Source organism: Sturnira hondurensis, unplaced genomic scaffold (assembly GCF_014824575.4).
Source record: "Sturnira hondurensis isolate 20B ecotype Veracruz unplaced genomic scaffold, ASM1482457v3 Scaffold0022136, whole genome shotgun sequence".
Classification (NCBI taxonomy): domain Eukaryota; kingdom Metazoa; phylum Chordata; class Mammalia; order Chiroptera; family Phyllostomidae; genus Sturnira; species Sturnira hondurensis.
In genome coordinates this window covers 2,762,503-2,782,153 of record NW_028094767.1, presented here as the reverse complement: position 1 = coordinate 2,782,153, position 19,651 = coordinate 2,762,503, and the positions used below count along the sequence as shown (strand labels likewise).

Below are 19,651 nucleotides of genomic sequence, written 5' to 3'. Positions count from 1 at the left end.
GTCTGTGCTTCCTGAATTTGTATGTCTATTTCCTTCACCAGGTTAGAGATATTTTCTGTCATTATTTTTCAAATAAGTTTTCAATTTCTTGCTCTTTTTCTTCTCTTTCCAGCACCCTCATGATGCAAATGTTGATGTGCTTGAAGTTGTCCCAGAGGTTTCTTACACTATCTTCATTTGGGGTGGATTCTTTTTTTCTTCTTGCTGTTCTGATTGGGTTCCTAACATTCCAAATAGCTGCTTTGATTTTTTGGCTTCATTTACTCTACTGTTGAGTTCTTGTAAATTAGTCTTCATTTCAGTAAGTGTATCTTTCATTTCTGATTGATCCTTTTTATGTCTTTGAGGTTCTCACTAAGTTCATTGAGCATCCTTATAACCATTGTTTTGAACTCTCATGTAGTGGATTACTTGTCTCCATTTTGTTTAGTTCTTTTTCTGGATTTTTGATCTGTGCTTTCACTTGGACCATGTTTATTTGTTTCCTCATTTTGGCAGCTTTCCTGTGTTTGTTTCTATGTATTAGGTAGAGCTGCTATGTCTTCCAGGCTTAGTAGAGTAGCCTAATGTGGTAGATGTTCTGTATGTTCCTGTAGCACACCCTCTTTGATCACCCAAGCTGGGCACTCGAGGTATGCCTTATTGTGTGGGTTGTGTACACCCTACCTGTATAGTTAGTCTTGAATGATTTTGGCACATCAATGGAAGGGATTTTTCCTCATGCTGATCAGCTGCAAGGACTTGCTAAGACAACTGACCACTGACCTCTGACCACCATGGAGTATCAGCTGTACAGGGGCCCACCCCACAGAATAGGACTTAGTTCAGTGGGGCTCTGGTGCCCACTGAGTCCACGCCTTTAGTGTGTTGCTTGTGGAGGTATTTGGGTAGTGATCTGAAGCTGTCCACTGGGTGTGCTGGTTCTGGGGCCTCCCAAGAGGTACAGGCCAAGGTCAGCTACCACCTGTGTTTTGTTGCCTTGTTCTGCTTGGCACCACCCAGCATTAGCCACAAAGCAATCTATAGATGCCTGATACTTGTGCTTGGCTTGGATGTATCCAAGCAAGGTCAATATGTGAACCAAGGTCAGCTGCTGCTATGCTGGGCCTGGATCCACTTAGATGTATGGGGCAGACGAAAGCAGAATGCTGCTTGTTTGAAAGATTTTAGGAAAATCTAAAGCATGAGCCAAGGTGGGCTTTTCATATGGAAAAGCCACTTGAAACAGGTGGGTGAACCTAAAATTTGGGACAGGTAAAGCCTCAGGGAATCACCAAGGTGGGTCAAACAGTGTGAGTCAGGTTGATAGAGACTCAGAGATGGTACCCTCCTACTGGCTCTGGTCAGCGGGTTCATCAAAGAAACAATGGCTTCTGTCAGAACTTCTATCTGGGAAAAAGCTGTCCTCCCAGCTCTTACCCTGATGCCTGACAATTCAGTTCCTCCTTGTATGTCTCTGATGTCTTCCAAGCTGCTGCCTCAGCACTAGAGTTCAGAGGGAGTGAATCCAAGTAAGCCCATCTGGGAGCCTTTTAAGAGGAACTGCCTGGGTCTCCAACAGTACTTCATCTCGTTCAGCTTCAATCCCTGCTGGTTTACAGCCAAAAGTTATTAGAACTTCTCTTCATGGAACTGGAAGCCTGGGCTGGGGGCCCTGGTGTGGGTCTGGTACCCCTTGCTTCTCAGGTAAGACCTCTACAGCTGTGATATTGCTCCCAATTTTTACCCACCACATGTGGATATGAGACCAGCTTGTTCTGTATCTCCACCCCTCCTACTAGTCTTGATGCGGCTTCTTCTTTAATTTTCTATTTGTAGAACTTCCATTCAACCAGATTTCAGGTGTGTCTGAAAGATGGTTGTTCTGTATTTCAGTTGTAATTTTGATGAGGTTGTGGGAGGAGCATAGTACTATGTTTATTTGTGCTGCCATCTTGCCCAGAAGTTTTTTTTGAATATTTTGGATCCACAGTCATTGAATCCATGGACAGGGAACCCATGGATATCAAGGGCAAACTATAAGCACATTCATTAGACTCTTAAAGCACAACTCCTACAGAATAAAAACTTTAAAATTACCACCAAGACCCAATGGAGCTTCATATCAAAGTGAGCCCAAAACTCGTTGTTCTAATGTGATCTGAAATGAAGTCATTTGTTCTTTCTAATCTCACACCTCTCAGAAATTCCCATATTCCTAAAATTATCATCTCAAACTCTGCTTTTCCTCCACAATTTTCTTCACTGCCTCCCAATGGATTCTTTATCAGCATCAATAGAAAAGTCATGTTCTCCAAAATTAATTGCAACCCCATGTGGTCAAATTCATGAATTTCAACTTCATCCTCACTGTGGTTATAAGCGATGTTGGAACAACTAATTACTCATTTGGAAAAACATCAAGTCGATCCATATATATATTTTACCATATTCCCAGACAATCTTCAAATAAATCAAAGATTTAAATTAAATAAAACTGTAAATACTGGATGGCAGAAGTAGGTAAATTTTTTTATAATCATGAAACCAGAAGACCTTTCTAACTATAATTTAAAAAATAGAAGGTATAGAAGAAAATATTGATAAATTTTTAACTACATAAAACTTAAAATTGATAAAATTTAGCTACATAAAATCAAAGAATGCTGCATAAAACAAAATAGGCAAGCTAATTCAAAAGACAAATGTGGGAAAATATTTATAATTCCTGTAGAGATAAAGTTAATCATTTTAAAATATAAGGACCTCTAGAAATCTAGAAGGAAAATTCGACAACCTATAGAAAATAAAATATGTCAAATGGATGTTTCACAGAACATGAAATACATGTTTTTTTTTCTTCAACATACTAAACCTCACTCATAAAAAAATGCAAAGGATAGTATTTTGTCATCCATCAGATTGGCAAAGATCCAAAATCTAATCACACATTTTTAGTGACACTGTGAGGAAACAGGCATTTATACTCCACAAAGTACAAAACAGTATCACCCTTATGCAAAAGTGTCACTGTCTCTTAAAATTACATGGCATTTACTCTTCAACTCAAAAGTTCACTTTCCAATAGTTGCATTGATTTATAGTAAGTTCTCAGTGTAGCTGAATAAACTAAGAATACAATAAATAGAATGCAACAAAGACCTCTCTCAGAATATCCTCAAGTATTTGGCCCTGCCAACAGTGTGATTTTAGTTCACTGAGACTGATTTTGAACTTCAGACCTCCAGCACTATAAGATAATAAATTTGTATTTTTTAAATGACCTTTCTGTATAGCTGTAGAAGGGTCTCAGGATACATTAAGTAAAAGAAAACTGTAATACTGCCTATGTAGTGTGCTACATGTTTGTGTAAGAAAATTGCTTTTTATTTATATAAAGAAATATTGAACAGGTTTTTAAAAAAGAATAAAAATGTTCACTTAAAGATAAGTAGGGACAAAGTAAATTGGGACAGGGTTAGAAGCAAGATTATTCATCATTTTCTTTTTATTTCGTTTTGATATTTAAATAATACAAACATACTAGCTATTCAAAAACTAAGTAAAAAGAATGTTGCCTGCACATAATAAGCACAGTGTAAAACGTTGACTATTATTATCATTGTTGCCTAGCAATATTAGGATGAGTTTATAGATTCCTATAATGAACAGTTTTGCAGAATCTCATACTTGAGGCATTTTTGTCATTGCAAAGGGCAATGCTAAAGGTAACTTACCACAGGGTTTTCTTATGAATGTGCTGAAGTAACACAGAACAGCATTTTTAACTCTCTTAATAAAGCCCTGTCTGGAAAGGTTTTCTGTGATTTGCCTTAATTTTTCCTCCCCACATTTCTTTAATTTTACACTTAGAATTTTAGTTGTACATTCTCAAAAGATTGCCCAAGAAGATTAAATAAGAGAATACATGGAAAGTGCTAAGCTTAATGCCTAGCATGTAATAAATGCCCCGTAATTGTGAGTGGTAATAAACTGAATCATAAAAGTAATGGGTTCAGTCTAATCTCTCATCAATCCCAGAAGTGATAAATACAATCGGTTGAAAAATTATCAACTAAGACCTCTTTGTATGTTTTTTGTTGCTTGTTTTTCCCCAATCAGTGCTGATTTCCTAGAATTTGAGTCTATATTCCTTAAATAAGAATATATTTTATTTTCATAGAGCAAGGAATGGGGAAGGAACTATTCCAGGTACTTTTTGAGTCTGGAGCTCTTTAGATATGGTCATTTCAGACATGGTTGTGTTATGAGATCTAAAGACTTTTGGGTTAATATGAGGTGTTTTTGAAGCTTTGTCGTTTGCCGGTTGTCCATTATGGCTTAACCTGTGTTTCTCCTGGGTTTTCATGGCCCCTTACCTAGGCAAACCGACCCTGCACTGTGCTCCTTGTATTTCTCCTATCATAGCATTCATCACCCATGACTGTGGTTACTCCATTCAGTATCTTCTATGCCAACTGTCCTTTTACCCCTCTGTGAGCAGGGTGTCATCTGTCTTGTCCACCCATCCAAGTCCCATTCATGCTTGTTATTATTGTATACCCAAGTCCTAGCAGTTTCTGGCCACGACAAATATCTATGAGTGATTAAAAACTGAAAAAATTTGCAAGCTAGTAGACATTCACATGCAGAACCTTACCCTCTCATTGCAATGTAATATACAATATACAATGTAAAAACAGTATGAGGAAGTGAAGGAAAAATTTGTGACAATTATCCAAGCAATATAAGACAAAACAGATAGCACCTTTACCTTGGTTATCAAGAGCCTTCAGAGGAATAATTTTTGCCTGCATTTTGGGGGCTAAAATTGCTTCCCTTCCCTATAGTTTGGTCATGTGGATGTGATAATATTTTTAAATGAAGCGCTTACACTGCATGCTTGTAATTATAGGCTCCTCTACAGGAGGCTCTTCTACCCCCGTGTGCCTTTCTCGCAATGTTTTTAGTTTGCCTTTTACAAAATGTTTTAAATATTTGATTTTAGCTTCTACCACAGACTCCAAATCTGTGTTTGGAATTTGGAGATCAAAGTACTGTAGCTAATCCTCAGGACATTTGCCCTTGTGTGGCTTAAGAATCCATCTCTTATCAAGTTTCTGTGGTTTTCTGGATTATTTACTGGTCATGATGTTAAAATGTGCACATCTGAAACTGCTTTTGAATCACGTTTTCTTGATATATCTCCACATTAAGTGTGTGGGGAAACATCCTGCTCCCAAATGGTACTGAGCTCTGCTAGGCCGTCTCCAGCCTCAGTATAAAGGATTCCGAGGCTGAACTATCACATGTTTTCAATAAACCTTGTTTTTTGTTCTCCTTTAAACAGAGCATGCTTTATTCAAAAAGCTCATGATGGTAGGAAAGAAATCGATAATGAAAAGAAAGTGAGTGCAAAACAGGATTTTTCCTCATAGCTTAGGATTTGTTTTGAGACAGTACATTTCGCAGGCTGAGCTGCAGCTTCGCCAGTCAGTTACCACAAATTCTAATCCTGTCCTGGCTTGTATTAGCTTCTACAGGCCTCTCTGGGACACCATTTCTTTCCTTTTAAGCACAGATAAGGACAGCAGTGTGCTTTGCAGGGTTCATAAACAGTAACGCATAAAAGCAAATAAGAAATTAGAAAGTTCTAAAAACTGCCCTGTATCTAGTGCCACTGAGGGCAAATTTGGGCAAGGATTTTATAATCAAAGATGGAACCTAGAAGTATAATTAAAGGTGATTTGTTTAGTTAATAATCCCCCTAAGAATGCAGATGGATGGTGTATGATAGATCTGCACGTGGCAACACGTAGGATTTCCAAAATTATGATGGGCGTCAGGTATTTATGTGTGGCTTGTGTTTGTTCACGTCCACTCCTTTAAGGCATTACCATTTCATTCTTCACAGAGAAGTCCATTTTCACACTCCAGTGTCTATCCCTAAGGATTATTCAGGAGCCTAAACTGTATCTACTTCTTATTTCTAAAAATAAGAACCTGTGCATTGAAAGAGATTAAGAAAACCGAGCATACCAGGTAATTCTCAATTTCCCCTGATAATACTTAGAATGAATTCCCGTCCATAGGTATTCTTTGCTTAGTGACATTTTAGCTGAAGTGACTTGTCCATCTGCAAAATCCAAATAGCACAGTCTAATTCAAAGCACTTCCCGAAGACATCCTTTCAAAAACTTTTAGTAGTAGGTGATGATTAATCATAACCTGATGTCTGAAAATAAGTATCAAGTCTCTCAAAGAAAAATTACAGATCCCGGCACTACTAAACATAACCAGCTGCCAAGATTCAAAGAGTCAGTATCATTCAACTGCTTAGAATAAGTGCAAAAAGGGAGTATTGAAAGTTAGGTATTTTGCTTTCACTCTGTGAATTTAAACCTGCAATGGCCTTGTTTGACTGTTGACGTATAAACAGTCAGGTTATGACACTGAACAAGATACCTCAGCATCGGATTTCATCATAGGATGTTAGGGGATTTCCAGCAGAAGTTTCAGCTTCAATCATCCCTTGGTCACATTCCAGATTTTTTTTAGACCTGCAGTCCAATACGGGTGCAGGCTCTGCTGAACTGAAACTGGTTGCAGGCTTGCCATTCGGTACGTGTGAGAATATGGAAGAAAGTAACAGCTGAAGACATCAATGTGCAAAACTGCTGCTTCTAAAAGCCTGTCTTGTACTTTCTATATAAGGAAACATAATCCACAGCCACGGTGCCATTGCCCTAAAACGTGCCCTGAATCATCCAAAATATGCGTGACTTTTCATCCTTTCAATTTATTGAGGACTGATGGGATTACACGCAGGTAATTTACTCAAGACACTACAGCGTGCCTTAAATAAAATGGGTTTGCCTCTTGCTTATTCACAAGGGTTCTCAGAGGACAAACCCTTTTTTCATGTTTTATAAATACAGAAACACGGCTTCCTTCCTTCTTCCAATCTGTAATCCACAACTGAAGTTAAACATTTGTAATCATCTCCTGAAACCATAGTTTCGGTAGATTACTGATAGTGGAGGAGATTAGTCCTGTGACATAAAAAAATAAATAACCAAAACCATCTATTGACTAAGTCTGCATCCCTGCCCTCTCTCCAGAACTCCAGCCTCACCCACTGCCCACCAGAGATCCAGAGGGCATCCCACTGCTAACATGGCCCAAACCCCTCAAATGGCCCTCCTTTCTGCTCCCTCTTCCCACTCCTGCAATATTGGCCCCATCTCAGGAAAGAGCACTTTCTTCACACAATTGCTCAGCCAAAAACCCTGCTTTGTGTCTCACCGCACAGTCAGTCCTTCAGCAAGTCCTTCATCTCTGCCTTCACAAGGTGACCCACCTCAATAACCTGGCTCTTCTCATGCAGTTCTCACCCTTTGCCCAGGCCATGGCAGCGGCTTCTTTTTTTTTTTTTTAGAGATAGGGGAAGGAAGGGAGAAAGAGAGAGGGAGAAGCATCCACATGTGAAAGAAAGATCAATCAGTTGTCTCTCAGTCATGCCCCAACCAGGGCTCAGGCCAGCGACCCAGGCATGTGCCCAAACAGCAGATCAAATGGGCAGCCTTTTGCTTTATGTGATGATGCCTAACCAATGATGAGCCGCACTGCTCAAAGCAGTAACAGTGGCTTCTTAACTGGCCTAATGACTTCCACACTTGCCATCCATCCCCCTCCTGATCTGTTTCTCAAAGGGAATGAAAACCATCTTATAAAATACAAATTTGATCCTGCGTTCTTCTGCTCAAAACCCATCTACCTCGGACATCTATAGCTGTTACCAAAGCCACCATGACCTGAGAAGAACCCACCGCTCTCCCCCTTCCTCACTCCACTCACACTAATCTGACCTCCTCACCTTCCCCTGAACACACTAACCATGCTTTGGCCTCCAGGTCCTTAATTTTTCTGCCTGGAAAACTTCCCCCCCGCCCCAGATTCAGCCATGGCCACCCTTTCACTTCATTCAATCTGGGCTCTAATGTCATCTCCTCAACGATGTCTTCCCTGACCATCCCATCTCAGACAGCACTCTGCTCCTCTGTGATCCTACCTGTCACTCTGCTTTTTATTTCTCAAGAACCCTTGTCTAGTGCAGGAGAACATATGCTCCTTGAAGCCAGAAAAGATTTCCTTTTATTCACTGCATTAGCCCTGGTGCTTCGCTTATAGCAGACATGCAATGAAAAATATTTGTTGAATGAACCAATGCATGAATGAGTGAATTGCCTGCATATTTATTTGAGAAAAATCATTTCCAAAACGGTCCTGCCGATGCTTCATCATTCAACAATTTAATATCCAAACAAAAAATGTAATACTTAGAAGTCTAGAAACTCAGAAAGGACCCTTAACACCTTCCAGTTCCATCCACTTCATTTTTAAAACATGGAAACCAGCACTGAGCAATAATTGGTGACAAACCAATTAATGGCAGAACTGATAGTTAAACCAGGCATAATTCAATGTTCTCTATACTTTCATACTTTCTATCTCTATTCCTTTTGTGAATTTAGAACTTTGTGTACATAAGCAAATATAATAGAACCCCAAAATTTCAGTTCCTCCTTGCTGCTATGCCAGCAATAAGGCACCTGGAACACGATGTACATGGGACACTAAGAAATTACCGATTCGTGCAGAGATGGCCCCACATTGACAGAGCAGGCTGACAACTCTCTTATATTCTGTTGTCCCATGGGAATGAACTAAAATATAAAAATTTGTAAATTATAAGATTTCTGCTAATGTTTTCTGAATGTGAACCATTTGCAAGTAGTTACATTCCCTATTCTTAATAATACTTGACTTCCTGGAGTTTTACATTCAAGCCTTGCTTGACTGCCTACATTTCTGTTTACTGGTCTTCAAACTACAGAAAACTTATCAAAGGAGAAGCATGGAAAAAATATGACCACTTAGGAATCAGACAGATATGGTACAGGTTCTTGGCTCTGTTTTCCAACTAAATGACCTTGGATAAGATTCTTGAACCATCTTAATGTCAATTTACTGATCTATGGAAATGTATGTGTGTATATAAAATCATTATTTTTAGATTAAAAAAGTTAATATGATGCCAGGTTCACCAAAGCAGATGAAGGACTTCATATGCAGTATTTCATTTAATTCTCATAACAGCGTGGTGAGGAAAATGGTTCTAGCCTTTATTTATAGATGAAAACTCCAAGACTCGGCAAGATTAATGGGCCCAAGATCATACATCTAGGAAAGCACAAAATGAGGAATACCTGGGCTCTCTCACACACGAAGTTCGTGCTCACAACCCGTGTCTCCCTGGAGGGCCGTTACGGAGAAAGACTGAAATAGAGCCCATGTGCTTAGCACCCCCCAGAGCCCTGTACACATCAGAGATACTCAATAAATGTTACCTTCATCTCTTCTCTTTCCTCCCACTGACTAGATAAATTACCTTGGCCAATGCGCTAACCTTGTTTGGCCGTGGATTTTTATTTCAAATAAATAATTATTCTTGTTCTCATTACAAAAGCAGTGCATGCTTATGATAGATTATTTGGACAAAAGAGGTGTGTATAAAGAAACTAAACTCTATCCTTCCAATCAATGGTCACTGTTGGAGTGCTGATATAGGTACTTTTATGGTTCTTGTTTATATATATACTATATAAAAACATAATACTTTGGGGGGCAAAACTGGAGTCATTCTATCTATTCTGCTGTATAATCAATTCTTTACAAAATGATGCATTGGAGTAAACATTTTCTTATCTGTGGTAGGTGACTAGCTACCTCAGCCATGGAGATCATTCTGACAGTAAAAGTAAATACAATAACTAAGTGAGAATATAAAAATACCAAAGTAGAATCTAGGAAAATATTTTTATAATCTTGGGCAAAGTCTTTCTAGATGACTTGACTTCTGTGACTTCTAAATAACACGAAATCCAGAATCTGTTTTTTTAAAGTGACATTTTTGCCTATCTCATTGGCAAAAGTTATAAATTTAAAATATTCTACACAATGCACGAAAATGCTTAGAACAGTATTTATCACACAATAAACAGTAAATTTTATCTGTTACCATTTCTATTATTATTTTATTAGCATCACTTTGTACAATGCTAAAGAAGGAAGGAGAAAAATAATTCCTTTTATACATTGTTACTGATACTCAGTACCATCATTGAAGGACATTTTGATATCAAAACTCAAACTCCGCCAACATACAACCCAATGATCCAATCTCTAGAAATTTATCCTTAAAAAGAATACCTACAAAAATGTTTGTGCTCAACTATTCACTTCAGCATTATTTCAATAGCAAAAATTAACCTAAAGTTCATTAATAAGTTGTTAGCTAAGTAAAATCATTTAATTTATTTCCTATTTATACACATGTTCAATGTTTTGATAGTTTATAGCAGTTATTCATTTTATAATGTTAAAAATGCACTTCATTAAAACTATCCAAAGTTTAACTAGCTGATAGCAAGACCATTCAAAAGAGCTCAAGGAGCCCTGGCTGGTGTAGCTCACTGGATTGAGTGCGGGCCTGCGAACCAAAGGATCACAGTTCAATTCCCAGTCAGGGTACATGCCAAGGTTGTAGGCCAGTTCCCAGCAGGGACACATGAGAAGCAACCATACATTGATATTTTTCTTCCTCTCTCCTTTCCTTACCCTCTAAAGATAAATAAATAAAATCTTTTAAAAAATATTTCTACGCCCTGGCTGGCATAGCTCAGTGGATTGAGCACAGGCCTGCGAACCACATGATCGCGGTTCGAGTCCCAGTCAGGGCACATGCCTGGGTTGCAGGCCAGTTTCCAGCAGGGGACACATGAGAGGCAACCATACATTGATACTTCTCTCCTTCTCTCCTTCCCTTCCCCTCTAAAGATAAATAAATAAAATTTTAAAAAATAAAAATAAATAAAAATAAAAAATATTTCTTAAAAAAGAGCTCAAGGAATGGGAACAAAAACAGTAGTAAGAAAGGAAGTTATGTATAATCATCAGGAATATTGTATTTATTGCACTTCTGTTTTCCCAGAGATAAGATAAAAAAATTTAAAGAGCAAAAGGAAAGTGTTAGCTATGAAGGAAAACTTTCTGAGACTCCAGACAGTTTCTCAAAGTCAAGATGTACCCTCTTTGTGGTTTACCTCTAAAGAATTTAACTGTCCTCGCAGTTGCTAGTTTAAAAGTGTTCAACCATGCTTTGTTTAACCCACACGATTTAGTTCTTTCCATTGTTATTTTAAATTAAATCAAATGTAGTAAAACCCAGTTGGCCCTCCACAGCTGTGGGTTCCACATCTGCAGATTCAACCAACCTCAGATCAAAAATATTTGGAGAAAAGTTACATTGTTGCTGATGTGCACTGTGTAGTTAGGTCTATGATGGCTGCATCTGTACAGAACCCATACAGGCATTTTTATTGTTATTATACCCTATACAATACATGCTATGCTCTCAACAACAATGATTACATAGCATTTACATTGTATTAGGTATTATGAGTAATCTAGAGATGATTTCAAGCATATGGAAGGAGGTGTGTAGGTCATATGCAAATACTGTATCATTTTTTATAAGGGCCTTGAGCATTCACAGATTTTATTATCTGTAGGAAATCCCAGAACCAATCGCTCACAGATACCAAGGGGCGATTGTATACTTTCTAATAGGTGCATTGTGCTGTGTAATTGTGCAACAAAATACAGCCGATCAAGTTCAGATGTACAATTGACCTTGCTTTAACCCAGTCTTCGGGTGCATGATAGGGTAACCTTGAATGTGAATCCATCTTATGAGGGCTTTTCAGTATTTCGGTGACTAATCTCTCTCAAACAGGATCCAGGATGATCATTTTTACATTGATTTTGTAAATAATACTGGAACAAAGTTCCACTGGAGTCTCATGATAAGCTCTTTTATAGTCCCAATGTGTCTTACATATCATTACAGTTTTCACTTTGTTCAAATCTTTGTAGTCTCCTCAAATCTCAAGAATTCACCCATGAATCATTCTAAGTGATTCAGTAAGTATGTGAGCCTACTTCCTAATACCTTATAAACCTATATTTCACATTTCTAATGGCTGCTTGTAATCAATAACTATTTCTTCACTGCTTCCCAACGTTCACATCTGTTTCCTTTGGGAGAGGCAGATTTTAGGGTCTGGGCATTGCATGCTTTTTTCCCCCCTGCAATCTGGAGCTCCTCCTTGTTTATTAGCAGCTCTCTTTCTTTCTCCAGCCCCATTTTCTCTTAATGTACCCATAAAAGTACCATCTGTTTTTAGTATTATTTCATGTCTGCTTTATCCCCCTTGTACTTTTCATTTCCCCGAATACTTTCTGCAGTAACAATTTTTTCTTGCTTTATTATGCACCAGCTTTCACAAACCATCCATTTCTCCCCTCCTTCATCTCCCCACCCCTACCTATGTCACTCCGGGTTTTCTTTACCCGAGGAATGGTGTACCACACCTCCTAAGGGCGCAACTCTGCTGTCAGGTAGGGGCCAGCTCAGCCTCGTTCAGAGTTGGGCTGTGACTGAATGACCACAGTGAGCCTTAGTTCTTCATTCGTAAGGAGAAGACAATAATTCTCTATATGCCTCACAGGGTTTTTAGGACTAAATTTTAAAATGGGCATCAGGTTTTCCCCACATGGGTGCCACTGACATTTGGGGCTGGGTAATTCCTTTTCCTAGGGGCTGTCCTGGGCCTTGTGACATTTCACAGCAACCCTGACCTCCACCACTAGATGCCACTAGCAACCCCGTTTGAAATTAGGACTATCTCCAGACATTGCTACACGTTCGTTCTCTTGGGAAGCAAAATTGTCCCCATTAACAATGATTTATGCACAGAAAACAATTAGCACAATGCCCGCTAAATAGTAGTGATTCAATGAATATTTGTGATAGATTGGTGATTAGATAGATGAATGAATATTCATTTCAAATGCAAGTGTCTAATGTAATATCTGACACTTGATTAATTGCTTAACTCATGAATGGCCAAATAAAGGGCTCGGAAGCCAATAAGCTTCAAGGACTGTCTACAGTGTCTTTCTTATACTAAAATGTTTCAAAAAACATTTTAGATAATTAACTAATTGCACAGCTTAAGTTACTCCACCCAATTTCTCCAGCTTTACTGAGACATAATTGAGACATATAACACTGTAAGTTTAAAGTTTATTGATTGGATCAAATATATTATAAATTGATTATTAATTAACACCTGCATTACATCATATAATTATCATTTCCTTTTTGTGGTGAAAATATTTAAAATCTACTCTCTTAGAAATTTTCAAGTACATAATAAAATATTATTAAATATAAACATTCTGCTATATATGAAACTCCAGAACTTATTCATGTTATAACTAGAAGTTTGTCGTCTTTGATCAACATGTCCCTCTTACCCCTTACCCATCACCCCCAACCTGGGTAACTATAATTCTAGTCTCTGTCTATATGAGTTCAACTTTTTTAGATTCCACACATCAGTGATATACAGTATTTGTCTTTCTCTATCTGGCCTATTTCACTTAACATAATGGCGTCAAAGTCCATCCATGTTGCTGCAGATATCAAGATTTCCATCTTTCTCATGGCTGAACAATATACCTTTACATATATGTAATACAAATTTAATAAATTATAAATAATGTATATTATGTGTGTGTATTTATATACCTTCTTTAACCAGTAAGTTTATGGACACTTATGCTGTTTCTATATCTTGACTATTGGGAATAATGCTTCAATAAACATGGGTGTGCAGATATCTCTTCAAGATCTTGTTTTAATTACCTTTGAATATACACCCATAATGGGATTGGTGGGTCATGTGGTAGTTCTATTTGTAATTTCTTGAAGAACTGCCACAGATTTTTCATAGTAGCTGCACACATTACACCCCAGCAGTGGTGCCCTGGGGCTCCCTTTTGTCCACACCCTCATCGGCACTTGTTCTCTCTCATCTCTTGTAATAGCCCTTCCAGCAGGTGTGAGGTAACATCTTGCTGTGGCTTTAATTTGCATTTCCCTGATGATTAATATGTTCAGCACCTGCTCATCTACCTGTTAGCCATTTGTATATCTTTTTTGGGAAAAGTGTCTACTCGGTTTCTTGGCCCAATTTTTAATCAGAGTGTTTTATTTTTTTTATTATTGAGTTGTATGAGTTATTTATATATTGTGGATATTAACACTGTATCAGATATGTGAGTTGCAAATATTTTCTCCTATTCTGTGTGTTTCTCTTTCATTTTATTAATGGTTTTCTTTGCCACAGAGAGGTTTTAAATTTGATATAGTCCCAGTTATTTACTTTGCTTTGCTGTCTTTGCTTGTCCTGTCAAATCCAAAAAATTATTGCCACAACCCATGTTAAAGAGCTCACCCCTGTGTTTTCTTCTAGGAGTTATACAGTTTCAGGTGTTATATTTAAGTATTTAGTCTATTTTGTGTTGATTTTTGTGTGTGGTGTAAGATAGTGGTCCAGTTACATTTCTTTGTGTGTGTGGCCATTCAGTTCTCCCAACACTTATTATTGAAGACCCTATCCTTTCTCCATTATATATACTCTGGATTGTTTCTCATTGAATAAGTAACCAGAAATGTATGGTTTCATTTCTGGGCACTCTATTTTCTTTCATTGACCTATTTGTATGCTGATACTGTTTTGATTATTATATCTTTGTAATATAATTTAAAACCAGAAAGAGTGATGTCTCTAGTTTGTTTTTTGCTTGTTATTTTTTTCCTCAAGATTATTTTGGCTCTTGGGGTATTTTCCAATAAATTTAGTATTGTTTAGTCTATTCCTATGAAAAATGCCATTCAAATATTGATAGAGATTGCATTGTATATATAGATTACATTGGGTAGTATGAATATTTTAACAATATTAATTTTTCCAATTCGGGAGCATGAAATATCTTTCTGTGTATTTGTGTCTTCTTCAGCTCTTTCATCAATGTCTTTTTATTTCATCTTTATTATATTTTTACATTACCTTTTCGTCCCCTCATACACCCCTCACCCCAGCAATCACCACACTGCTGTCCATGTCCATGGGTCCTTCTACCTTTTTGCTCAAACCGTCTACCCCCTACCTCTCCCCCACAATAGCTATCATCTGTTCTCCATCTCTAAGTCTTTTCCTATTTTCCTTATTAGCTTAGTTTGTTCATTAGATTCCATATATGAGTGAGATCATATGGTATTTACCTTTCTGTGCCTGGCTTATTTCACTTAGCATAATGTTCTCCAGGTCCATCCATACTATCCCAAAAGGTAAAACTTTCTTTTTTATGACCTAGTAGTATTCCATTGTGTAAATGTCCCATAGTTGTTTTATCTATTCACCTACTGATAGACACTTGGGCTGCTTCCATATCTTGGTGATTGTAAATAATGCTGCAATGAACACAGGGGTGCTTATGTTCTTTTGAATTAGTGTTTTGGGTTCTTTTGGATATATCCCCAGAAGTGGGATTGCTGGGTCAAAAGGCAGATCCCTTTTTCATTTTTTGAGGTATCTCCATACTGCTTTCCACAGTGGCTGCACCAATTTGACTTCCCACCAACAGGACAAAAGAATTCTCTTTTCTTCACATCCTCACAGCAGTTGTTGTTTATTGATTTATTGATGGTAGCCATGCTGACAGGTGTGAGATGGCATCTCATTGTGGTTTTAATTTGCATTTCTCTGATGATTAGTGACATTGAGCATCTTTTCATATGTTTATTGGCCATCTGTGTGTCCTCTTTGGAGAAGTGTCTATTCGGGTCCAATATTTTAATTGGATTGTTAAGTTTTGGGGGGGTTTTGTGGGGTTTTTTGGTATTGAGGTTTCTAAGAGTTTATAAATTTTGGATATTAACTCCTTATCAGATATATCAGCAGATATCTTCTCCCATTCTGTGGAATGTCTTTTTACTTTCTTGATGATTTCCTTTGCTGTGCAAAGACTTTTCAGTTTGATGTAGTCCCATTTGTTGATTTTTTTTTGTTTCCCTTGTCTGGGGAGACATATCCAATAAGATATTGCTACAAGCAATGTCTGAGATTTTGCTGCCTATGTTTTCTTCCACAATTTTCATAGTTTCAGTTCTAACGTTTAAGTCTTTGTTCCATTTTGAATAATCTTGTGCGTAGTGTAAGAAGGTGGTCTAGTTTCATTTTTCGGCACATATCAGTCCAATTTCCCCAACTTCATTTATTGAATAAACTAGCTTTAGCCCATTGTATGTGCTTGCCTCTTCTCTCAAATATTAATTGACTATAAAGGTGTGAGCTTATTTCTGGACTCTCTATTCTGTTCCATTTATCTATGTGTCTGTTTTTATGCCACTGCTATGCTGTTTTGATCACTATGGCCTTATACTAGAGTTTCATATTAGGCAGCATGGTTCCTCCAACTTCATTATTCTTTCTCAGAATTGCCATAGCTACATGGGGCCTTTTACGGTACCATATAAATTTTTTAAATATTTGTTCTAATTCTGTGAAACACATCATTGGAACTTCATAGGAAATGCACTGAATGTATGCATTGCTTTGGGTAGTGTGGGCATTTTAATAATGTCAATTCTTCCTATCCATGAACACAGTGTGTGCTCCCACTTATTTATATCTTCTTCTACATCTTTCTTCATGTCTTATAATATTCTGAGTACAGGTTTTTTACATCCTTGGTTAGATTTATTCCTAGATACCTTATTCTTTTTTCAGCAATTGTGAATGGGATTGTTTTCTTAATTTCCCATTCTCTTAGTTCATTAATGGCATATAAAAATGCAACTGATTTCTGGATATTAATTTCATAAAGTAATGTACCACAAAAATAATAAATACATAAATAAAGTTAAAGAGTACTTATAACTTCTAAAATATTTGCCTTGGCAATACTAGGTGGTACTGACAGCAAAATTCCAGCAGACAACAGTAACCCACTCAGAAACATTTTTGTGACTGCATTTATTGTTTGCCATTCGGTTGCTCATTTATGCTTTCATCTTACTGAACTCTGACTTTCTCTTGTGATCTGAATTACAATGAGAGTATTAAATTAAATCTGTGGTTACCTTTGCATATTTTGTGACTTCAAACATTTAGATTATGATTCACTGCGTGCATAATTTTTTTAATTATGCAAACCAGCAGCATTCCTTTTACTTTTTCTAGGTTTTCTCTAATGAACTAACCTCATAGTATACTTTTTTGTGCTGTAGCCTAGCAGATCTATAGCTTATTTTTTTAACAAGTGCAAAATATGCCTCACCTTTTCCTCTGTAAAAAGGGAACTGTATAATACTTAACCAACATGGTTGTTATGAAAGTTAAATAATACAACTTTTGTAAAACACTCAAAACTAAAGAAAGTGCAGGCATATAGTCAGTTTTAAGTGCTGTATATTCTGTGCCCCTATCACTTATGTACTTATTTCTAATATTTTAGCACAGTAAATGGGGTATTATATGACCTATTATTTCCTTTGTACACTTGAAAGGAAGCAGGATTACAATGAAAAATAAAATCAAGCACATACCCAGCGAGACCATATAAGGAGTATCTGTCTCTTCGTCTGAAAGCCACTTCAAACGATGAAAACCAAAATGTTTGTACACTAACTCTTTTTTGAAGTATTTTTTCTGATTTCAAAAGACGTAAACATTGTTATAAAATTCCAACAGAAGAGAAACTTATAGCTTCAAAAACAAAAAATCTATTTACCCAAACCTGGACTCTATCCCTAGGGATAATTAATGGTGATAATCTGTGTATGTTTTCACATGTTTTTCCTATTATGTAATATGTATTTATTAAAATAAAACTACATTTTACATACTGCTTTGCAACTGGCCTTTATTCATTTACTTAATGCCTTTGGTGTTTGTGACAACACATTGGATTGCCCTCGTTTTCAACGGCTGCAGAGAACAGTAACTCATGGATGCACGTGTGGCTGTCTGTGTACAAAGCCACAGAGCATTCAGACCTCATTGGGAAAAGCCTCTCAGCTGACCTTTAAATGGCCATCTACTCACCCTCTCTTCCTTGATAAGTCCTGACCCAAAAGGAGTATCAGGAGAATGATTCAGAAGATCTTCTCAGTCCACACCAGGCGACCAGAGCTTTCTGAGTTCAGGGAGAAAGACTGAGCTGCAGAATGAGCACGAATTCATCCTTTGGTTAATCCTAAGGACCACAGAAACATTATAAATGCAACACCCTCGACGTGAAGTTCCTCTGTGCAGTGTGGGTGCCCGGTCATGCACACTTGAAGCTCACTTGAAGCAGGAAGATTTTATTTGAGGATGTTAAGGTCAAGCAAACTTATTTTAAATTGTCATGGGAGGCCATTCATCCCCACTTTGCATCTCCCACTTCAAAGCCCATGTTTCATCATTCAAATATTTACCCTGGGAGTGATTAAGTCCTCTTTTATCTTTTCCATGCTTTCATTAGCTGCAGTTTTTCTCTTTTCAGCTTACAGAAGGGTAGACCTTTTGTACAAAATGCCAATATGTCAAACATTAAATACTCATTCCCATGCAATGCACATGTGTATAGTAACTTACTCCACTGTAACAAATGTAATGTTATTTAATTGTGTACCAAACTTACGCATAATTGACTGACCAGGTATAAAGAGTCCTCTGTGCAGAAAGTTTAGACCATTCAGCTTAGTTGAGGCTTTTGTTTAACATGTAAAGTTGCAGACTCCACAACATGAGAAAAATTTTTGTAGAAAGGAGCTACAATCTTTTTTGTCAAGAAGACAAAAGATAATTATACCAACTGGTACTTTCACGGCTGGACAGGCGTCAAGGCTGCTGGGAACCTCCTTTCTACCACACAGGAATGCTGAGGAAACCCAGCGATGTTGGGAACACTGTCCCAAAGCTTCGAGGCTCCCCGGAACACCAAACTTGCTGAAATCCGTTATCCAATTTGTTGAGGGTTAAATAGAAAGTGTTTCAGAATTGCATAGGTAAAGCCTAGAATGAGTGCGCACGTCAGAACTAAAACAACAGATAGGTCCTGTTCTCCGCCCATTCACCGAACCCAGGTAGGGCTACACCACGCTGGGGGTCAAGATCTGGTGATTGGTACCTCCAATGGGTCCAAGCAAACCATACTGAAATGCTGTTTTGAGAAATAAAAGTGCCTTGCCATGCTTCTTATGACTGTTTCAACCTGTTTCTTGCAGATACCATTGTTCTTATCGCTTCAATAGCAGTTGTTTCTGCAAAAACTCAGGGAAATATTTTTGCCACGTCCGCACTGAGAAGTCTCCGTTTCCTACAGATCCTCCGTATGGTGCGCATGGACCGACGGGGAGGCACTTGGAAATTACTAGGTTCAGTGGTTTATGCTCACAGCAAGGTAAGACTTACTATCTCAGTTATAGAACAAGAGTTCATTTTACTTTTTCATAGACTGCTGTAATATTTGATAAACTTATCAGAAGCAAACCTAGTCATTTCAGAAATTTGTCAAAGTAATTTGGAGATACAGTGTATAATGGATTGTTTAAATGTCTTCAGAACCCTGACTGGTGTGGCTCATTTGGTTGGGCACCTTCCGGCAAAGCAACAGGTCACCTGTTCGATCCCCATTCGGGGCACATGCCTGG

General features: G+C 37.7%; 1 protein-coding gene across 3 annotated transcripts in view; it reads left to right on the top strand.

Moving 5' to 3' along the window:
* KCNQ5 (potassium voltage-gated channel subfamily Q member 5) overlaps positions 1-19,651 on the top strand; it is a 504,767-nt gene that overhangs the window by 386,634 nt on the left and 98,482 nt on the right. For all 3 annotated transcript variants that reach the window (XM_037034317.1, XM_037034316.1, XM_037034318.1), the window contains exon 4: positions 19,226-19,401. In XM_037034317.1, the coding sequence (XP_036890212.1) occupies positions 19,226-19,401 (176 nt within the window). The remainder of the gene's footprint in view (positions 1-19,225; positions 19,402-19,651) is intronic.